Source organism: Cervus canadensis, chromosome 7 (genome assembly GCF_019320065.1).
Source record: "Cervus canadensis isolate Bull #8, Minnesota chromosome 7, ASM1932006v1, whole genome shotgun sequence".
Lineage (NCBI taxonomy): Eukaryota > Metazoa > Chordata > Mammalia > Artiodactyla > Cervidae > Cervus > Cervus canadensis.
The window spans coordinates 33,880,199-33,902,320 of NC_057392.1; the positions used below are offsets into that span (position 1 = coordinate 33,880,199).

General features: G+C 40.5%; 1 protein-coding gene across 3 annotated transcripts; it reads right to left on the reverse strand.

Annotated features, from left to right (window-relative positions):
* Positions 1–850: 850 nt before the first annotated feature.
* SGO1 (shugoshin 1) lies at positions 851–17,714 on the reverse strand. 3 transcript variants are annotated; one of them, XM_043474823.1, is made up of 8 exons: positions 17,210–17,714; positions 15,894–16,046; positions 15,617–15,810; positions 11,719–11,813; positions 10,051–10,106; positions 8,756–9,562; positions 2,365–2,557; positions 851–2,142 (listed from the first exon to the last, which is right to left on the reverse strand). In XM_043474823.1, the coding sequence occupies exons 2-8, from the start codon at positions 16,030–16,032 to the stop codon at positions 2,037–2,039; spliced, it is 1,590 nt and encodes a 529-aa protein (XP_043330758.1). In that variant the 5' UTR covers positions 16,033–16,046; positions 17,210–17,714; the 3' UTR covers positions 851–2,036. The 3 variants fall into 3 exon arrangements, with proteins under 3 accessions (XP_043330758.1, XP_043330757.1, XP_043330756.1); XM_043474822.1 differs by having other exon boundaries at positions 17,142–17,713; XM_043474821.1 differs by having other exon boundaries at positions 17,461–17,712.
* Between the last annotated feature and the right edge of the window lie 4,408 nt (positions 17,715–22,122).

Consider the following 22,122-nt stretch of genomic DNA (forward strand, 5'->3'; position numbering starts at 1 on the left):
CTTTGCAAGCTTAAGGGATAAAATAAATCAACAGCAAGTTTTTTATTTAAAGACAAAAAGCATCTTTACCTTGCAGACCATGCAAAAGCAGACAGACTGTTAAAAACAGTAATTTTTAAGATTTAAAGAAAAATATATTTTATAAAACAGATTCTTTTTCACTGAATGCATTTTTTATTACTAAGACAAAAACGAATTATACTTGGACCTGCAGGCTGCAGTGTGCTAACTACTAGCCAAAGTAGCCATCAGTCCAACAGGACTTTCTGGAATGACAGGAATGGACTATATTTGCGTTGTCCCCAGTGTGGTAACCACTAGTCACCTGTGGCTATTGAGCACTTGCAATGCAGCAGCTGTGACTGACAAGCTTTAGAAATTGTACTGAACCCTAATTAAGACAGCCATCCTAGAGTTTGAATGAATTCAAACAGCAGGTAGAAGGGCAGTAGCTGAATAAACAAACTGGAAAAATAAGAGACTGTGATGGAGAGTAGGGCATATGAACCCATGATTCCATCAGGGGCAGGAAAGTCTGGGCTGACGTTAAGGATTTCGGGTGTGACTAGCACGGAACGCAGGCAGGTATGGAGATGCAGTAGACAACTTGAGGTCAGGGTCAGAAGAGGCAGCTGGGAACACAGACACTGCTGACTGGGATAGGGAGGCTCCAGTGAGAAAAGAGAAGAGACCGCGAGGATGGTAATGTGACAGAGGCGATGACCACAGGGAAAGCCAAGGTTTGTGGGGAGAAATGCCCAGGAAGGGTGAGAGCAGTGATGGCTGGAGACAAAGATGACCAGAGAGCTAGGATACGTCTGTATTTAAAGAATGGAAAAAAACAGACGCACTATCTTATACAAACTTTATTGCTCTTTAAACACGAATCAAAATTTACAGAAGTATATAAAAGTATAGGTTTCAAACTCTCAGAACTGAACTCTCACTGAATTTACTTTTTTCTTAGAAAGGTAGATTCTATTCTTTAATTAGGAACCTTGAAGAAATGAAGTCACACCAGGATTTACAGGCAGAGGCAGAGACCCCAAACCAGCTGGTCCTCCCCGGGCAGGCTGGAGCAGTTAAACCAGGCCAGACCCACTCCAGCTCGGGCTGCGGTCTACTCTCCACATTGGGGTCCCAGGTTGGCTGGGTCGCAAACTGGCTTCACGTCACCTGAGGACCTGACTTGAGGTAATTCGTGGCTTCAGGTTTGAGCACACCTCACTTCTGCCACTGGCAGTGTCCCTCGGCCATGGACTTAGGAATTTGAGCAAATGCATAAAGAAGGCCTTGGCTTTCACACATTTAACATTTGGCATTTCTGACTAAACAAGGAACTATTCTGAGAGGCCATGACGCAATAATTTGTGATTATGCTAACGTATCACTTTCAACAACGGGCATGTGGAGCTGTGGGTTCAGAGGTAGTCACTTACCCAGTCCCTGAGCCTAAGCAACCATCGTGCTCTAATCACGATCTCATACACATTTTGTCTGAAAAAAATCAAATACAGCAATGGTATAAGGAACCCACAAACAGCTTAGCGTATGCTCTACTGCGAATGACAAGGATTCATTTTATTCAAATACTGTACAAAGAGTTTCAGAAGATCTTCAGTCTGTCTTCAAAAATTCATTCAATCATAGTACTACCCACCTAAGGGAAAAAAAGATGCCTTATAACGAAAACATCTTAATTTGAAGAAACATGATTAATTTCCCAATGTTGGTATAAGATACATCAATTAAGTTTTAGGCAATATAAAAAAAATCTAAACTATGATAGTGCTTCAGTCCAATTATTTATAGCTGGAAGAAAAATAAACCAAATGTATCAAAGGTTTAAGAAGACACATCACTTCTGAAGTATAGTTTTGAAGACATGCTCATGATCTACAATCTTGTCAAGAGAATATTCTACAGCCAATAGTTTAACCATTTGAATACTATTTTTCAGATTCCCTCTTGGCGCCACAGAAGCGGGTGCAGGATGAATTTCAATAGCATCTAACACAGGCTTCATTGTACTTGCTTCACACTTTTTTTTTTTTAGAACAGTGTCTGGAATCTTTTTTCTGCTTGAAAATAGGCGAATTCAAGAAACACAAATCTGTAAAAGGGTCCCCTCTTCTCAGTTTCCTGTAAGAGTAAAGAGAACTCTTAAGCATAATTATAAGCATCCCAATACTAACTTACTCTTCAGTTTAAGTTTATTGTAGATCATGCCATTGTTAATATTCTCACTTCAGTTTTTCATCAAAATGGTGTATTTCAAATAAGGCTCACCCTTTAATGAAGCTCTATAACCTTACTCTCCCAGGTATGTCATTCAAAGTGAGTTCCCACAAGCCAAATACTTACGAAGCAAGCGTGGGTTCCTTATAGTTCACGATGGCAGCTGTGCACCTGCGTTTACGTAAAGACACTGGTGGGCTTTCTACATTCTTTTTTGGAGAAAGAGAAAGCTTTCTAGTTTTCATCACAGGATACAAAGGGACATTCGTGATATCCTTCAGGCTAAAATGAGGTGACTGGTGAGTTTCAAGCAGTGCACCTATAAAAACAAGTTTTATTGAGTACAGTTCCAAAAAACAGACAAACACAGGGACTGAAATTATGCGATTACACACCTTACATGCATCCAAAATCTGCAGAGGGAGGAAAACTCCGAAACTCATTCTACAAGGCCATCCTCACCCTGACACCAAAATCAGACAAAGATACCATAAAAAAAGAAAATTACAGGCCAATATCCTTCATGAACATAGATGCAAAAATCCTCAACACAATTCTAGCAAACAGAACCCAGCAGCACACTGAGAGGGTCAGGGCTTCCCTGGGGGCTCTTGCAATGCAGGACAGGCAGGTTCAATTCCTGGTGGGGGAGAGCTCCTGGAGGAGGCAATGGCAACCCATTCATGATAAAAAGAAAAACTCCTCAAAAAGCAGGCTTAGAAGGAACATACCTCAACATAATAAAGGCCATACACAACAAACCACAACATACATTATTCTCAACAGTGAGAAACTGAAAGCATTTCCTCTAATATCAGGAAGAGAGGCTGCCCACTCTTGCCATGATTATTCAACATACTTTTGGAAGTTCTGGCCACAGCAATCAGAGAGGAAAAAGAAATAAAAGAAACCCAAATCAGAAAAGAAGTAAAACTCTATTTGCAGTGAGATGATACTATACATAGAAAACCCTAAAGATTCCACCAGAAAATTACTAGAGCTAATCAATGAATATAGAAAGTTTCAGGGTAAAAACTAGCACAGAAATCCCTTGCATTCATACACACTAACAATGAAAAATCAGAAAGAGAAATTAAGGAAACAATCCCATTGACCACTGCAACAAAAAGAATACCAAGGAATAAATCTACCTAAGGAGACAAAGACCTGTATGCAAAAAAACTATAAAACACTGATGAATGAAATCAAAGATGACACAAACAGATGGAGAGATATACCATGTTCTTGGATTAGAAGAACAATATTGTGAAAAATGACTATACTACCCAAAGTAATCTACAGATTCAAGGCAATCCCTAATCAAACTACCAGTTGTATTTTTCACAGAACTAGAACAAAAAATTTCACAATTTATATGGAAACAAAAGTCCCCAAATAGCCAAAGGGATCTTGAGAAAGAAGAATGGAGCTGGAAGAATCAACCTTCCTGACTTCACACTATACTATAAAACCACAGTCATCAAGCCAATATGGTCATCAAGGCACAAAAAAAGAAATATAAATCAATGGAACAAGATAGAAAGCCCCCAGACAAACCTACGCACCTATGGGTACCTTTTTTTGACAAAGGAGGCAAGAATACACAATAGAGAAAAGACAGCCTCTTCAATAAGTGGTGCTGGGAAAACTGGACAGCTACATGTAAAAGAATGAAACTGGAACACTTTCTAATACCATCTGTCCATGGGATTCTCCAGGCAAGAATACTGGATTGCCATTTCCTTCTCCAGGGGATCTCCCTGACATAGGGATCAAATCCAGGTCTCTTGCCTTGCAGGCAGATTCTTTTGTCTGAGCCACCAGGGAAGCCCTTCTAATACCATACACAAAAAATAAACTCAAAATAGATTAAAGATTTAAATATAAGGTCAGAAACTATGACGCTCTTAGAGGAAAATATAGGCAGTACACTCAATGACATACATCACAGCAAGATCCTCTTTGACCTACCTCCTAGAGTAATGGGAATAAAAACAAAAGTAAACAAATGGGACTTAATAAAACTTAAAAGCTTTTGCACAGCAAAGTGAGTCACTCAGTTGTGTCCAACTCTTTGTGACCCCATGGAGTTCTCCAGGCCAGAACACTGGAGTGGGTAACCATTCCCTTCTCTAGGGCATCTTCCCAACCCAGGGATCAAACCCAGGTCTCCCGCACTGCAGGCAGATTCACCAGCTGAGCCACCAGGGAAGCCCAACAATACTGGAGTGAGTAGCCTGCCCCCTTCTCCAGCAGATCTTCCCAACCCAGGAATCAAACCGGGGTTGCCTGCATTGCAGGCAGATTCTTTACCAGCTGAGCTACCAGGGAAGCCCTCCAAAGGGCATAGCAACGGAAATGATAAACAAGATTAAAAGACAACCCTCAGAATGAGAAAAAATAATTGCAAACAAAACTGACAAAGGATTAATCTGCAAAATATACAAGCAGCTCACACAGCTCAATACCGGAAAAACAAACAGAAGACCTAAACAGACTTTTCTCTAAAGACGACATAAACAGGTGGCCAACACACACATGAAAAGATGCTCAACATTGCTCATTAGTAGAGAAATGCAAATCAAAACTACAATGTGGTATCACCTGACACCAGTCAGAATGGTTATCATTAAAAAATCTACAACCAATAAATTCTGCAGAGATGTGGAGAAAAGGGAACCCTCTTGCACTGTTGGGAATGTAAATTGATACAGCTACATAGAAAGAACAGTATGGAGTTTGCTTAAAAAACTAGGAACAGAACTACCATATGATCCAGCAATCCCACTACTGGGCTATACCCTGAGAAAACCATAATTGGGAAAGAGGTGCATGTACCCCAATGTTCACTGCAGCACTTTTTACAACAGCTGGGACATGGAAGCAGCCTAGATGTTCATCAACAGATGAATGGATACAGAAATTGTGGTACATATATACCATTGAAAGTTACTCAGCCTTAAAATAGGACACATTTGAGTCAGTTTTAGTGAAGTGGTTGAACTTAGAGCCTACTGTACAAAGTGAATTAAGAAAGACAAATATTGTATATTGACACATGTGTATGGAATCTAGAAAGGCGGTACTGATGAACCTATCTGTGGGGCAGTGATGGAGACAGACCTGGAGAACAGACTAGTGGACAGTGTGGGAGGAGTTGAGAGATCAGCATGGAAACGTACATCACCACATGTAACAGAGAGCCCGTGGGGATATGCTGTGTGACACAGGGAGCTCGACCCAGCGCTCTGCGGCAACCCAGGGCGTGGGATGGGCTGAGAGGTACGCAAGCGGTTCAAGAGGGGGAACGTGTACACCTATAGAGGATTCATGCTGATGTATGGCAGAAACCAGTACAATATTGTAAAGCAAGCATCTTTCAATAAAAAAAAATTTAAGTACACAGAATCCAGCATTTTATAATACAGGTTTTTAAAAACTTGTTCATCTTTTCCTCTCAGTATAACACTGAAATAATTATTGTGGCTGTGAACAATTTACTAAAACAATAGCTTACTAAAACTTAAAATTCTTAAAAATTTAAAGAAAAAAAAAGAAAATTCTTCCATGATAGCTGGGGCACAATGAATTAGTTTCAACTATGCAACTTCACTTAGTCACACCTTGTTCTTTAGAATTATCCAGGTCTCTATCTCTTTCAATTCCAAAGGTTATTATCAACTGATTTCTTACAGTCTCAGAAAGCCACGTAAGTGCATTCTATTCTACACACGGTGTTAACAGAAAAACCCAAGTGAACTTTTTGGCCAACCAAATACTAAATAAAAGAGAATTCTAAGTCATAGTCTCTATGTAAACGAGGAGAAACAGGGTTCCCTCTAGTAAAGCTTCCCAGCTGGTGCTAGTAGTAAAGAATCCACCGGCCAAGGTAGGAGATGTGGGTTCGATCCCTGGGTATCCCCTGGAGGAGGAATTGGCAACCCACTCCAGTATTCCTGCCTGGAGAATCCCAAGGACAGGGGAGACTAGCAGGCTACAGTCCATGGGGTCACAGAGTCGAACATGACTGAGCATGCACGTGTGCTAATAAAGCTGGTATATTAAAAAGTTACCCAAAGATTTTCCTATCAGAAACATCCAAGTTATTCTACCTGGAGCTACATCTATATTGGGAGACAGGTACCCAGCACACAGTAAGAACACTACAAGGCAAATAATCTCTTAAAATTGCTTTAAAAAGCAAACTCTTTCCCAGGAAAAACTAAACTTAAACTGTAAAATGATTTTATGTTTAATAACCACTTTTCAGGGCTACCTGGGTTTCATATATTCTGTCTTTCTTGTCCCTACATAAACAAATTGTACTATACTAATTATTCCAACTTTTGGTTTGGAAACTATGGTTAAACAACATCAGATCAGTTGCTATGTTCTGGAATAAAGCTTCTATAACTTTTACCCATATACCAATCTTCCAGGAAATTTGTTAAAAGAGAGATGATGATTCAAGGATGTGGGGTATGGCATGAGATTCTGCTTTTCTAAGAAGTGTCCAGGTGATGCTGAAGGTCTGGGGACCAAATTCCGAGTAACACTAGTGTTTTTTTCCTTTAAAAACTTATGAAAATTTAAGTACACAAAGATGGAGACAACAGTATGAGCCCCCATTTACTCAGCTTCAATAATTATCAACATTTGGCCAATCTTGTTTGATTTACTCTAAAATCATTACAGCATACTTCTTAAAAGAGATATTTGCATGCTACCAATGGGGAAACAGTGGAAACAGTGGCTGATTTTATTTTTTTGGGCCCCAAAATCACTGCAGATGGTGACTATAGTCATGAAATTAAAAGATACGTACTCCTTGGAAGAAAAGTTATGACCAACCTAGACAGCATATTAAAAAGCAGAGACATTACTTTGCCAACAAAGGTCCGGATGGTCAAGGCTATGTTTTTTCCAGTAGTCATGTATGGATGTGAGAGTTGGACTATAAAGAAAGCTGAGTGCCGAAGAATTGATGCTTTTGAACTGTGGTGTTGTAGAAGACTGTTGAGAGTCCCTTGGACTGCAAGGACATCCAACCAGTCCATCCTAAAGAAAATCAACCCTGAATCTTCATTGGAAGGACTGACGCTGAAGCTGAAGCTCCAATACTTTGGCCACCTGATGTGAAGAACCGACTCACTGGAAGAGACCCTGATGCTGGGAAAGATTGAAGGTGGGAGGAGAAGGGAGCAACAAAGGATGAGATGGTTGGATGGCATCACAGACTCAATGGATATTAAGTTTGAGCAAACTCTGGGAGTTGGTGATGGACAGGGAGGCTTGGCGTGCTGCCGTCTATGGGGTTGCAAAGAGTTGGACACCACTGAGCGACTGAACTGAACTGAACCACCTAACTGGGCTTCCCTGGTGGCTGAGCTGGTAAAGAATCTGCCTGCAATGCGAGAGACCTGGGTTCGATCCCTGGGTTGGGAAGATCCCCTGGAGAAGGGAACAGCTAACCACTCCAGTATTCTGGCCTGGAGAACTCCATGGACTGTATAGTCCATGGGGTCACAAAGAGTCAGACACGACTGAGCGACTTTTCACTTTTCACCACCTAACTAGGTGGCTAGCTTCCTTGGTGGCTCAGACAGTAAAGAATCCGCCTGCAATGCGGGAGACCTGGGTTCGATCCCTCCATAGGGAAGATCCCTTGGAGAAGGGAATGGCAACCCACTCCAGTATTCTTGCCTGGAGAATCCCATGGATAGAGGAGTCTGGTGGGCTACAATTCACAGGGTCACGAAGAGTCAGATACAATTGACTAACACCATCATTAACAACCATAACAGTGCTGTTACGGGGATCAAATGAGCTAGCACAACAGCATTTTGAGAATGATAAAACTTGCCTGTTTATGTTCGCACACTATTAACACAATTCCCAGATAAGAATCTTTGTGGGCAGCAGCAGGCTGTATTGTCGATATCTGGGCTACTTTCTGATCTAACCAATAAAAGCAAGGTTTTCTAAGCCACAGTTTTTAGATGTTTTACACATGTCTTATAAAATACTACTAAGGAATTGAGGAAAAGGTTTTCTTGGTCTTATTAGGCCACCTTCACTAAATAGAAAATTATTTTAAATTCTGGATCCTGTCAAGTTGGCGATAAAGCAAAGTCATTAAAATTACAGGTCGCTGGATTTAAGTTTGATTTCATTTTCAGGGCGATGTTTCGGGGGAGTGCATAATGGGAATTTTAATTCAACCTAACTCCACAACTTTCCTCGCTTTGGAAGGTTTCATTTACTGAAAGTAAAAACACTCTCTCCATGACAAGTACTATTTGTTCTTAAAGAGGATTTAAATTAGCTTAAAGTATGTCAAAGCAACACACTGTGGTTTCCATCTCTAGTCCCCCACTATTTAATTTTCCCCAAAGAGACAGATGGTAAGTCTATAACCTCCTCCAGAGAAGCAGATGGTAAATGCTAGTATATAAGCACCAGGAGTGATCATTTATCATAAACATCAAGAATGCAGCCAAACAAGTGAATCACTCACCAGGAGGAGCTTCCCTTGTCTCAGAGCCCTCCGTCCCCTTTCCGCCCTGATGTCTTAGTGCTCGCTTAGGTCGAGGCCTGGGGACAGGACTCCTAGTTGATTCACTGCTGAGATCTGGACTGGACTTGCACGTGGGGACGTAGAGGTCATCAGAATCATCTCCTGAACAGCTTGATTCACAGATGCTCACTTCAGATTCATTGTTGGTTTCTTCTCTTTTAGCATCATCACACACTTTTTGCCGGAAAGGAGTGAGGTGAACACCTTCTTCCAAATTAAAATTGTAAGCATCACAGGAGGTGACAACTTCATTCAACTTTTTTTTGGAAACAGTTTTATTTTCACTTTTGCTCCCTTTATACTTTGATACAGATTTTGATTTTCCCCTTTTGTTAGCTTTCTCTTTTCCTTTTCTTTCTTTGGCACCTCTATGCTTACTTTTAGTTTGTTGTGATTTATAATCATAAACGTTTTTCTTTGTTTTAGTAGCTCGTCCTGGGTGAATCAGCCTTGGTGATGAGTAAATTTGACTCCTGTTGTACCGACAAACACTTTGTTCTCTATTTTCAGGTATCCGTGTGCTTATAGGTGGGTCTGCAAATCTAATCCTTTCGAGTTCCAAAGAGTCCTCTGACAAATGACTGATTCCAAAATCATCCACAGCAGTAATCTGACATGGACTGTTAATGTATTTCTTTAAACCACGACGGAGAGATATAGTTCTAGGTAAGACAATATCGGTTGACTTATCTTCACTTGAATCCAAATCAAATCCTGGTCTGTCTTGAGAAATAGTAGGTATTGGCTCTGAGAATTAAAAAAATAAAATAAATGAGAAAAATAGGTTCACTTTATGGAAATTTAAATTAAGAATCTTAGAATTCAAAGTTAAAAATGGAACTAATGAAAATTCTTCCTGTAGTTTTCCATTTACTCTAAGTAAATAAAAATCTGGAGAGCTTACTGTTTACTTCCTCTTGACTGTCTGTCCCTATGTATCCCAAGGCTGTTACAAGGGTTAAGTAAGATAATGTATGTTAAGTGCCTAACGGGGTGTAACACATAGGCTCAGTAAACTGCAGCCACAGCTGTAACCCAGGTTTTTGACTACAGATTTGGAAAAATAAAAATGGGTGGATTTTAAAACTCTTTCGTTATTCTGTATAAAATAAATAGATATTTGCTTTGAGCAGAATACCAGATGAGCAGATTTTAAAAAGTAAAAACAAATTGCTACTTGTTCTCAAAGATCTCATCGTGCCTTAACAGTATTTTTAGATTTTCATTTGAATTACCTTCTACTTGGAATGATTCTTCTTGTCCTGGACAGTCAGCATCCTCAAGAACTTGCCTTAGAAAGTACCAATAAAAAATAAAAAACTTAACAGTTATGCAATAAAAGCATTTAAGATTTTCTACAAAGTTTTTTTTCTTTTAGTAACATTTCATAATTCCATTCTAAATCAGTGTATCTGTTCTGTATCAAAGGAAACCAAAAACACTTATGATGATGACATGGAAGCAGATTTGTTATGACTGATATTCAGCTCCCCCTAGGAGGAACACCTCAAATTGAACAGTTCCTCCTGAACACTTTCCCTAACTCATCATTTTATTTAACTGGAGAAACAGCCAATCAGATTAATGTATAAACTACATTAAAAGAAATTCAGTTAGATTCCTCTTCTGGAGCCTACTGTATCATTAGCCAAGCTGTGATTTTCTTTGGTACAACATACTTTTGTGGCATTTACCTACTGACTCCTCTGAATTAACACTGTTCATTTTCTTTAAAAATTTTTTCCCTTTGGTTCATGGAATAAGAAATTTCCATTTCTATGCTTTAATATGGCCATTTCATTCTAATTTTATTTTTTTTCTATACAGAATTTACCTCTCTAGACATAAAAACTTAAGTACAAGTTGTGGAAACAATAATAGCAACCAATCAATAACAATTTTAGAAATCTTATAAAAACTCAATTATCTCATCTTACTTTTTGGCCTTCACATAAACATTGCATCAGATCTTAATATTCAACAGTTTAAAAACTATTCATGATTAAAATTAATATGGGGACAGAAATCATATTAGTGACTACTTCTGCAAGGAGAGGAGCACAACCTCAGAAGGGCCATGGAGGGATGGTTCACAACGGGAGCTCTCGCCTGGGGACAGTTACCCTGCCCACTCTCCCTGGGCCCTCACAACACCTGGCAATGTCTAGACACACCTTTGGTTCTTACAACTATGAGAGGGGGCTGCTATTGGCATTTGGCGGGTAGAGGCCGAGGACGCTGCTAAATGCCCCACGGTGCTTAGGACCATGTCCACAACAAAGAATGATCCAGGCCAAGCTGTCAGTAGTGCTCAGCTGAGAGATCCCGGCCAGAGCAATGGCAATGCTCTGCACTTTAACCCAGGTTTCAGTTCACAGGTGTATATATTAGTCCAACTCACTGCACTCTGTAATTAAGATCTGTGCATTTGACTAATCTAATTTTATTTCAGTAATTCATAAGCAAACAAAGTACCCTTAATTCAAGAGAAGGAGTATATGAGGTCTGATGGTATTTCAGAATGAACTGGATAAGCAAGTCAGCGTGACAATTTGTTAAATATGGTAGTTTATTAGATTTCTTTTCTAAACCAGACTACTTGTGTTACTGGCAAAATAACCAACATTCGAACATCCAATTCTTAGAATAAAAACACGATACAAGAAAAACACAAATGAAGCTTCAAGAGAAGCTTCTTATCCCTAGACATCAAAAGTAACTAAATAGAAGCAAGCTTTGGTGTGGCTATATAGGACAGAATTTCAACACATCAAATTTCCTTAAATACATTCTTGAGAGAGTATCAGACTTCAAATACGAGTCAGTATGATGCTAATTTCCTTTCACAAATGGATCACAGTTAAATATTTATTGGTATTAATAATAATGAATTTGATACTAACGGTAAATGCTTCACAAACAAGTCTCTGGAGTTGTTGTCACTATTGGAGTCCGTTCCAATTTTGGAGTCCATTCCAGAGGGACATAATTCTAGGTTCTGTTAATGTATTAAAACACAGAAAACACTGGTACAACCAAAATATTCACAACAAAGCATTCATTTATTCAACAATAGATACTTACTGACAGTCTCCTGTGATGCCAGCGACTGTTCTAGGAACTGAATCCATAACTAGAAAACAGAATAAGTACTACCCTCTTAAAGCTTACAATCTAGCATAGGGAGAGAAAATGTAAAAAAGCTAGTAGTCATAAATGCAATGGAGGAAATATTTACTCAGGGTGAAATGGCAGAGTAACTGATGTCTGGAGGGCTCTTTTAGACGAGATGACTTTCATCTGAAATCTGAAGAAATGCAAAGAGCCAGTCACTTGAAGGAGAAGCACTGGTAACAGAAAATACAAAATTCATGGTAGGAAAACCCTTGCTGTGTTTAGGAAAGAAGGCCACTGGGGCTGGAACACAGTCACAGAAAAGACCAGGAGGAGGTGGGCACACAGAGGCCAGATGATGTAGGGCCTTGAGGGCCGAGTTTGGCATTTAGTCTAAGTGTGATGAGAAGTCATTTAAATATTAAGCAGGGAAGTAAAATGATCTAAGTTTTAAAAAGATCAATCAGACCACTATGTGAAACATGGACTGAAAAGAGCCAAAGGCACAGGCAGCTAGGAAGTCATCATGTCAATCAAGCAAGACATGTCCACTTGGACTGAATCCTACAGCTGTGAAGGTTTAGCCTAGAAGGTTTTGGGGTAACAAAGTGTGCTCACATTGAATAGGGGTGGAAGTAGGGACAATGAGTGAGAGGGAAGCTTCTCGTGGTTCTGACTTGAGCAAGCAGCTGGGCTGCCTGATTGAGCTAAGCAAGACTTACAGAGGGAGGCAGAACTCCACAGTATCTTTGGAAGGGGGAAAAAGAGTTTATACTTTGTACAAAGTATGTTTCAGATGCTTTATAAATACTTAAGTGAATATATCAAGTAATAACTGTGTGTGTGTGTAGATCTTGAGCGACAAACTTGGAAGTCACCAGCAGGCAGACAATATTTAAAGCTATGGAAGGGATACGATGGGTCTAGGACAACTGATGTTTAGGAGTAAAGAAGCCAGCAAAAGAGACATACATGGAACAGTCAGGAAGGTAAACAGGGAGATTATGATGCTAAGAAAGCTGAGATCAAAGAACTTCCAGCAAAGCCATCCCTGTACCATAGTAGTACTTCAAAGCCAACAAAGAAAGAAAAGTGACCAAAGTTACTGACTTTGGTAACAAAGAGGTTTTGGTGACCCAGATATACAGTGACAACAGAATGGTGGGGATGAAAGTCTGAAACAGAGTTCAAATGTGAATGGAAGCTGAGGAAGGGAAGACAGTAAGTGCTCTATTCTCTTTGGAAAAGTTCTCCTATGAATGGAAGCAGAGAAATGAGGAGAGAGCAGAATGAGATCAGGAGAGGTTCCATTTATCTTCTTTTCCTCTTAAGGTGAGAGAGATACTAAAGCACATTTGTACATAACTGGAACAATTGGGTAGAGGGAGATAGTTTGCAGTCTCATCCAGGATTTTTCAGGAGCAAAGTCCTAGAGGAGAAGAAAAGGTGAGAATTGGATCACATGGGAGGGACTGGCCTTGGATAGGAACAGACACTTCAGCCAATGGCACCAGAAGGAAAAGGAGAGACAGTGCAGACCCAGGCAGATGTGTATAAATAGATGTGTGTCAGGGAAACAAGAGGCCCAGTCTGATTCCTTAAAAGTCATTCCAATTCAGTGCAGTTGTGTTATCTGATAGACAAACAATATACAGACATTATAATTAATAGGTTGAAACTGTTCATCAGAAATAAAACTGGAAATTTAACCCTGTTAATAAAAGCTTTAAATTGATTATCAATACAGCTAATGTTCTAAAGCTAGTATTACTGAAGGTAAATAAGAGGATATTTAACTACAGAGAGATATAAAATTTTACAAGATCCATAATAAAACGTAAGAAACGCTATTAGTACTGATTAACCCTTAAAAGGCAAGATAATTATTGGTAGGCAAGAAATAAAAAACATTCTTATTAAAGCATTTTAAGCTTCTCTATCACTACAAATTGACTTCATAAACAAGGATGCACAAGTACCCAATGATGGTTGAGAGCAAGTGACACATAAACATGTGGCAGAAAACAACTTTGATGTTTTAAATGTTAAGAATACTTTCACCTGGCAACTAATGCTATCTTTTAATACTAAAAAATCATTGATAAATGTCAAAAGGTCTATAATAAAAGAATTTTTCCACCAGTTTTTGTGATTATCTTATTGAATATTCACTTGACACTATTCTGTGTGATTTCAGCAAAAATCTGAAAAGGGAAGAGGAAGAGTCAAATGTCTTGGGAGAAATATTTTTCCTCACTAGTTGACCAAACAAGAAAAAAAATTAGGAAAGATTACATTTTGAGGGAAAAAAGTGCTGTTTTTTTTTTTTTAAATAATCTAACCCTTACACGAAGGTTAAAAAGAAAAAAAAAATCTAATCTTTATAGATAATTCTCTATCACAGCATATATTACATGTATGTATATATACACATACATTCTATGTCTTATACACAGGAGAGATGTGGAATCACCTTGGTTGCAGGGAAGCAAAAACTCTTTCACTGACCCCTCCTCTAGATGGACAGAGGACTTAATTCTTTTCTTGAGTCCATCCCCCTACCCTAAGCACTATGCTCTGGCTTCTGCTGCTGCCCTAGGTGCCAACACAGCTGTCTTCACTGGTATGGCAGACAGATGGACATCTAAGTGTTACCACCTGACTTCTTTCTCTGCCCCATGGAGTTTCCTGGGCAGTGGCCTTTGGGAAAATGAGAGGAGAAACTAGCTCATTACTACTCTTCTAAGATCCTAAACCAAACTTTCTCCATGTGTTGTTTTGGCTGGCCTTTCTATACACCCCTGGACACAAACAGAATCAGATTAAAAAGCTGACAGCAAAATGTTCAAGATATTTCTTGTTTGGCAGTTAATGTAGAGCTGTCCTGAAGGAAATCGGTCCTGAATATTCATTGGAAGGACTGATGCTGAAGCTGAAACTCCCACACTTTGGCCACCTGATGTGAAAAACTGACTCATTTGAAAAGACCCTGATGCTGGGAAAGATTGAAGGCAGGAGGAGAAGGGGATGACAGAGCATGAGATGGTTGGATGGCATCACCGACTCAATGGACATGTGTTTGGGTAGACTCTGGCAGTTGGTAATGGGACAGGGAGGCCTGGCGTGCTGCGGTTCATGGGGTCGCAAAGAGTTGGACACGACTGAGCGACTGAACCGAACTGTCCTAATTTAGCCAACTAGTAGGTAAAAATGATTCTCCATAAAGCACTTAACTACTTCTCATCTCCCCAGTTAAGGCAGTCCTTACATAACCCCACGGGTGTAGCAAAATGACATAGAAAAGCTAAGATTAACAGCACTGATTAAAACTTCTGGACTACTCGGCTTCCACTACCACTTCCAGACCTTCAGCTTTCTTGCCCTCCCTTTGACTCACTTTGCTGACCATTCAAAGGGTCTGGCCATGCAAGAGGCTAAACTATTTATTTTATACCTTGTCTTGCTACACTCTTTCGGAAGCAAGTTATAGGAGTGTCACCAGTATGCTTGAAGCATTCTTAACTGGCCACACACAACTATGGGGCTAGAACACTGAGAAAAGACATTCTGACCAACTCACTAATAACAGAGCTATCAGTATAATTAAAGAACACAATTGATTTAAATTGCTAATTTAAGGCTTTAACATTTTCTTCCTAAGAAATCCAGCCTTCCCGATGAAAATACCTGAGCAGGTTCTTCTGTCTGTTGTGACCTAAGTTTATTTTTCAGTGTGTATAGTTGATAGCTGAGGAAGTAACATTCTCTCCTCAGCTTTAAGATGACATCATGGGCTTCTTTCAATTTGGACTTTTCATTTTCCAAAGCTAAGGCTAACATTCTGTTGTTGTCTTCGTAGTTTAGCACTTTGGAAGTGTTGGCTGAAAGAAAATAAAAATTTCTTTTATCAGTAACTAAATCTAACCTTAAAAAGTGATGTACAGGAAACATGAAAATCTCTTACTGGTTGTTTGGCATGGTGCAATGATCAAAGACTTTCGTTTAATCTCTGTCAAATTTTTACTCCTTTTCTCTTTTATTTGTTTCTTTATGTCTTCAAGACTATCTTGAAAAGACTTTTTGAGGCATCTTTCCTTGGCCATCTTCTGCCCTAGGACTTTAAAAATAATAGAAATCATTTAATTTTTGAAGGGGTGGTATCAAATATAAAACAAAATTGAAAACACAGGTTGTCCATAAAAAATGATTAGAGGCTTTGTAACTGTAGAATCAGCCCAAAGTAGATAATCTGGTAATAATCTACATTTTGCAGCTTTTAAATTACATTAATATTTGTGGCATAATTTTATCCTCCTCAGGTACTTTATAGGAAAGGTTTAATCAAGATTTCCAACCCAAAGACTCTGTAATAATGCCACTTATTAATTCTGTAACGAATACTGGGGGCTTACTATATACTATTCACTATGATGGCATCAGTATTTTACTACTAAATACAGACTACTTTGCATGAACACCTTTTGCCCTACATTGTACTCTGCAGATCTTAAAATTACAAAAAAAATTCTTGTTTCCTATGGCAATCTATATACATAAGTTTTCACTACAAAACACATCTTCATCTCCTCTGAGTTTGTCAAATATTTTCCAGAACCTTACATTTTCTTGAGTATTTTCTCCAGGCCTTCCTTATTTTCCTCTGGGTTCTTAAATACAGATATTGTAGATTTCATTTAAATATTTTCTTTCTGCCAATACAGATACAATATATACTGGCATGTTTCCAGGACAGCCAGGACATCTACTATTTTTAAAGCGCTGGCATTAAGCGGGATGTATAAAACACCCTACCTACCACAAGGAAGTTTCTTTAGTTCAAACCTGGATATGTTTGCGAGCCAGACAAATCAGGTAACTAAGCAAGCTGGCTTAGTTATTTTAAAAGCACAGTCTATCTTAAAAACTTTCGTTCGTACATTAAGTCAACTTAAAATTAAAAAGGAGATGAGTCCCGTCAGAAGTTTCCTTCCCGTCTGGGCCGACGGTCTTAAGAGGGGGTGTGGCGGCCAGCAGGGCTGGAGAAGAAGTCAAGACAGGGCCGCCCTGGACTCGGATTAGGGGTCTGGATTCCAAAGAACCAGGGCGGGAGCTCTCCACCCTCACCCTGCGTCGCCCCTGCCGCTGGGCGGCCGGGAGGACCAGCCAATGCGGCTTCTCCAGAGGGAGAAGCGGCCAAAGCGAAGGACGCCACCTGCTCAGGCTGCCGGCCTGCGGGCCCTTCTGCTCGAGCCTGGGTTTCGAGTCCCGCGAACGCTTCACCTCCTGGTCTCCGCGCGGCGGGAGGCTCAGTCCCCACTGAACAGACGAACTCGGAGAAGGGCGACGGGCGGGCCGGCCCCAGGACCGAGCTTCTGGCCGCCGAACTTAGGACCAGGAGACCCCGCGCCTGGGGGCGCGGCACGACGCCCCTGGGCCCGGAAAGCCGCGGCCCTTTCCCCGGAGAAGGCGAGCCGGGGCGGGCGGGCGTCAGGCCCACAGACCCGCCTCTCGCGGGACGCCCGGAACTGTACCTGGGCCACGGCTTCCGCCGCAGCTGTCGCTCCGCTCACACCAGGTTCCGCGGGAAGGCCCGGGCACGCGCGCCGGGACCTCCGGGACCCCAGCCTCAGACCTCGGATCGCGCCGCCGTCCGCGTTCAAACTCTCAGCCGCGCGCGCCCATTGGCTGGCGGTCACGTGACGCGCGGCCCGCCCCCGGCGTAAGCGGAGCCCCGCCCCCAAAGGCGGTGTCCCCTGACGCGATCTAAGGTGGACTGCGCCTTCGCGCGGCCGCGGCTGTTTCCCGCCGGGCGGAGTCAGTGGTCCCGCGCTTTTCGGCCTCCCGCTGTAGGGTTTAGGGGAGGAGCCACCATGACACCTTGAGGGGCGGGGACTTTAGGGAGTGAAAAGCTTCCGGTTTACTGGGCCCGCCGCCCATCTTCTAGGTCGTGCGCAAGGGCTCCCTCTGGCGAGAAGAGTCTTCTTGATGGTTTGCCGGCTGAAGCAGTCAGCCCACTGCATGGAGGCCGTTAAAGGGGTGGGGTTTTGCAGGCCGGAGTACTGGAGTAGGTAGGTCATTCCTTTCTCTAAGGGTCTTCCCGACCCAGGGCTCCCGCATTGCAGGCAGATTCCTTGCCTCTGAGCCACCAGGGAAGCTTCAGTTAAAGGGATATGCAAGCCGAAACAGAGAGGAGCTTTTGGAGTAACCGGATGGATTTTGTTAGGGAGGTTGCAGACCTCTGAAATATTCAGGTCCAGGTTCTTTCTCTTTGCCTCTCAGAAAATGGCAATAGCATCTGTTGAGTTACTTGCCCAGAAGCCTGGGAAAATCTTCCTGATTATTTATCATTCCTTAGCTTTTCCGTGTCCTATTGGTTACCCAGTCCTGTCAATTCTACTTTTTAAGTATTTTTCAGGTTCAAACTGTTACAGCCAAACCAGAAATGAGTGAAGGGCCTCTGGCACATACCAGCTAAGAGTTAAACAATGTTGCTTGTTTCTTCAGCTGTTACTACTAACAAACACTTGTAGCTGGACCCGTCCTTGACAAAGCGGATTGCTCTTTGACTCCGTGTAGATTATAGTCTGCACCTGGCCTTTTTCTCCCCCGGTACTCTCTCGTCAGTTCAGTTCAGTGGCTCAGTCGTGTCCGACTCTCTTGTAGCATTCTGTATTTCAGAAAGAAGGTAATGGGCCTATCACTTTAGGGATACCTGTCGCAGTTGCTGAGTTGCCTGATGCTAACTGTGGCGTTTTGAAACTTTGCAAAAAAAAAAAAGGCAGGACCTTCATGAGAATATAAAACCTCTCCCTATTCTTGAGAGAGGAGGGCACAATTCTTGAGGTGCCTTCTGCGATTCCCTTTTGCCTGGGAAAAATACTGAAGCTACTCTTTTCTGTTCCCTCGAAGCTCTGTCTCTGTATTTCTGTTTGGCTTCGGTGGACAAGGTTTTAGCAACCAAACCCTATTTTCCATCCCCTAATCCAAGCAACTACCTAGTTTCTTTCTACGAATTGCACTGGTACCTGCTCTGACTGCAAACTCCATTGTTATGTTGTCAGGGTGTTTTCTCCAAAGCGCGGGCTCTGACCTTAAACAGATTTAAGCTTTCTTCATGTTAGTGTGACCTTACCACTCACATGTTAATGTCAGTGACGGCTTTGTAGCCAATCAGCTACAAACTAGTAAGTTTAATAATTATATTACTCTAAAAAAGTGGAAATTTTAGTAACTAATCACACAAAAATGAACTCATTCATTCATGCTTTATGAACTTGAGCTGTGACTACTGAAAGCTAAGCTTCTAACGACGTCTAGTTTGAAGACTCCTAATTCACCAGAAGAACTGATGCTTTTGAACTGTGGTGTTGGAGAAGACTCTTGACAGTCCCTTGGACTGCAAGGAGGTCCAGACAGTCCATCCTAAAGGAGATCAGTCCTGGGTGTTCATTGGAAGGACTGAAGCTGAAGCTCTGATACTTTGGCCACCTCATGTGAAGAGCTGACTCATTTGAAAAGACCCTGATGCTGGGAAAGGTTGAGGGCAGGAGGAGAAGGGGATGACAGAGGATGAGATGGTTGGATGGCATCACTGACTCAATCGACATGAATTTGAGTAAACTCTGGGAGTTGGTGAAGGACAGGGAGGCCTTGTGTGCTACAGTCCATGGGGCCACAAAGAGTCGGACACGACTGAGCGACTGAACCAAACTGAATTCCCAGTTTGTTTCTTGCTTAATGAAATATTCATATCAAGTAATGATGTCTGAATTTTCTTTTGAGAATACTTCTGTGTGCAGGTTCTATATCAGTACCTCTGTACCTGGGGCCCCAGGGGGTACTGACAGTGCTGAGAGGCCTTTCTGGTTCCTTTGGGACAGAACTTGCTTTGGACATAGAAGAGCAATGATGTTCTATAAAATATGAATAACTGAGGAGTGTTATTATTTTCTGTTTTCTAGCCACTCTGAAAATGATGTCATAGAAGGAAAATGAAAGATAGGACAACTCATAGTTTTCTTTCAGTCCAATCTCTATTTATTAGTAAGCTGAAGGTAAGAAAGTGTTGGTAGAATGTGCACATATAAAGAAATATAAACAGTTTGGTCAGTCTTGTGTGGCATTTCTACTTTTCTGGTAAGAATGAAATGCATACGCATGTACAAGCTGTGAAATATGAATTGTGTGATTTTGGTGACTCTGCAAATGCAAGTTAAATGCTCTTATATTTGCATTTAAAACTAGCATTGTACAGTACAACGATGAATGATAACATTCATGCTGATGCTTGAAATTTTAAATTTTCCTTTACTTAGAATGACATTGTATGTCAAATGAAAATACACATTGAGAAATTAATGCAGATACTGTGGAAGAAAGGTAGAATCTTTATATACATGCAGGGGGGCATACATGCACATATACAATGAACATAGGGGTTCATTAATCTTTTTAAATTAGTGGGTTTTTTCCTTAAGAAAGTACCAGAAGTGGAATTGCATGATTGTATGGTAGTTCTATTTTTAATTTTTTAAGCAATCTCCATACTGTTTTCCATAGTGTCTGCACCAATTTACTTTCCCACCAACAGTGTCGGAGGGGTTCCCCTTCCTCCACATTCTCACTAGCACTTGTTATTTGTTCTCTTTTTGATGAGAGTCATTCTGACAGGTGCAAGGTGCTGTTTCATTGTGGTTTTGATCTATTATTTCCCTGATGATTAGTAGTGTTGATCATCTTGTCATATGTCTGTTGGACATATGTATGTCTTCTTTGAGAAAATGTCTATTCAGGTCTTCTGCCCAATTTTTAATTGTTTTTTTTTTTTTTAATATTGAGTTGTCTGGGTTCTTTGTATGTTTTAGATATTTACTCCTAATCAGATATGTCCTTTGCAAATATCTTCTCCCATTCAGCTGTTGTTCAGTCACTAAGTCATGTCCGACTCTTTGCTACCTCATGGACTGCAGTACTCCAGGATTCCCTGTCCTTCAGTGTCTCCTAGAGATTGCTGAAACTCATGTCCATTGAGTTGATGATGCCATCCAACCATCTCATCCTCTGTCACCCCTTTCTCCTCCTGCCCTCAATCTTTCCCAGCATCAGGGTCTTTTCCAATGAGTCGGCTCTTCACATCAGGTGGCCAAAGTATTGGAGCTTCAGCACCAGTCCTCCCATTCAGTAGGGTATATTTTCATTTATGTTCCTTTGCTGTGCAGCGATTTTCAGTTTAGTTTTGAGTTTTCAGTTTAGGTTTTCAGATATAGTCATATTTATTTATTTTTGCTTTTCTTTTTCTTGCCTGAAGGAGATACATTTAAAAAAATCTTACTAAGACTGATGTCAAAGAGTGCACTGCCTATGTTTTCTTCTAGGAGTTTCAGATCTTACATTTTAAGTCTTTAATCCAGTTTCCATTTATTTTTGTATATAGTATGAAGAAGTCTTCTTTGTCTCTTTTTGAAATTTTTGCTTTAAGTTTATTTTGTCTGCTGTAAGTATAGCTATCCTAACCTCCATGTGGCTTTTATTTGCATGGAATATCTTTTTCCACCCCTTTAATTTGTCATGTATTCAAATTTCACCTTCTTAAAATATGTTTAATGGAATTATGATTGGCTAGACTTATCTAGAGCTTCCTGATTCTTTTCACTTATGCTGATACACTTTCTTTTAGGTTTTTAACATGTCTATGAAATGCTAATTAAGAAAATTTATTCAAGTATAGTTGATTTCTAATATATTAATTTCTCCTGTTCAGCAAAGTAACTTAGTTATACATATATTCTTCTTCATATTCTTCTCCATTATCGTTTGTCACAAGATATTGAATCTAGTTACCTATGCTATATAGTAGGACCTTCTTTATCCATTCTATATATAATAGTTTGTATCTGCTAATCCCAAACTCTCAATCCATCCTGCCCCCTTGGCAACCACAAGTCTGTTCTCCATATCTGTGAGTTTGTTTTTGTTTTGTAGATAGGTTGATTTGTATCATATTTTAGATTCCATATTTAAGCAATATCATGTTTGTTTTTTCTCTGTCTGACTTACTTCACTTAGTTTTATAACCTCTAGGTCCATCCGTGTTGTTGCAAGTGGCATTATTTCATTCTTTCTGATGGTTGAGTAATATTCCATTTTATGTATGTACCACATTTTCTTTATCCACTCATCTCTTGATGGATATT

Bases quoted from the DNA above. Each gene is read 5' to 3' on its own strand.
- SGO1 (XM_043474823.1), bottom strand. From the start codon at position 16,032: ATGGCCAAGGAAAGATGCCTCAAAAAGTCTTTTCAAGATAGTCTTGAA. The intron at 11,814-15,616 runs GTATTTTCATCG...ATACATTAACAG, and splicing joins AGACAGAAGAACCTGCTCAG to AACCTAGAATTATGTCCCTC. The intron at 2,558-8,755 runs GTGAGTGATTCA...TTGTTTTTATAG, and splicing joins GACAAGGGAAGCTCCTCCTG to GTGCACTGCTTGAAACTCAC.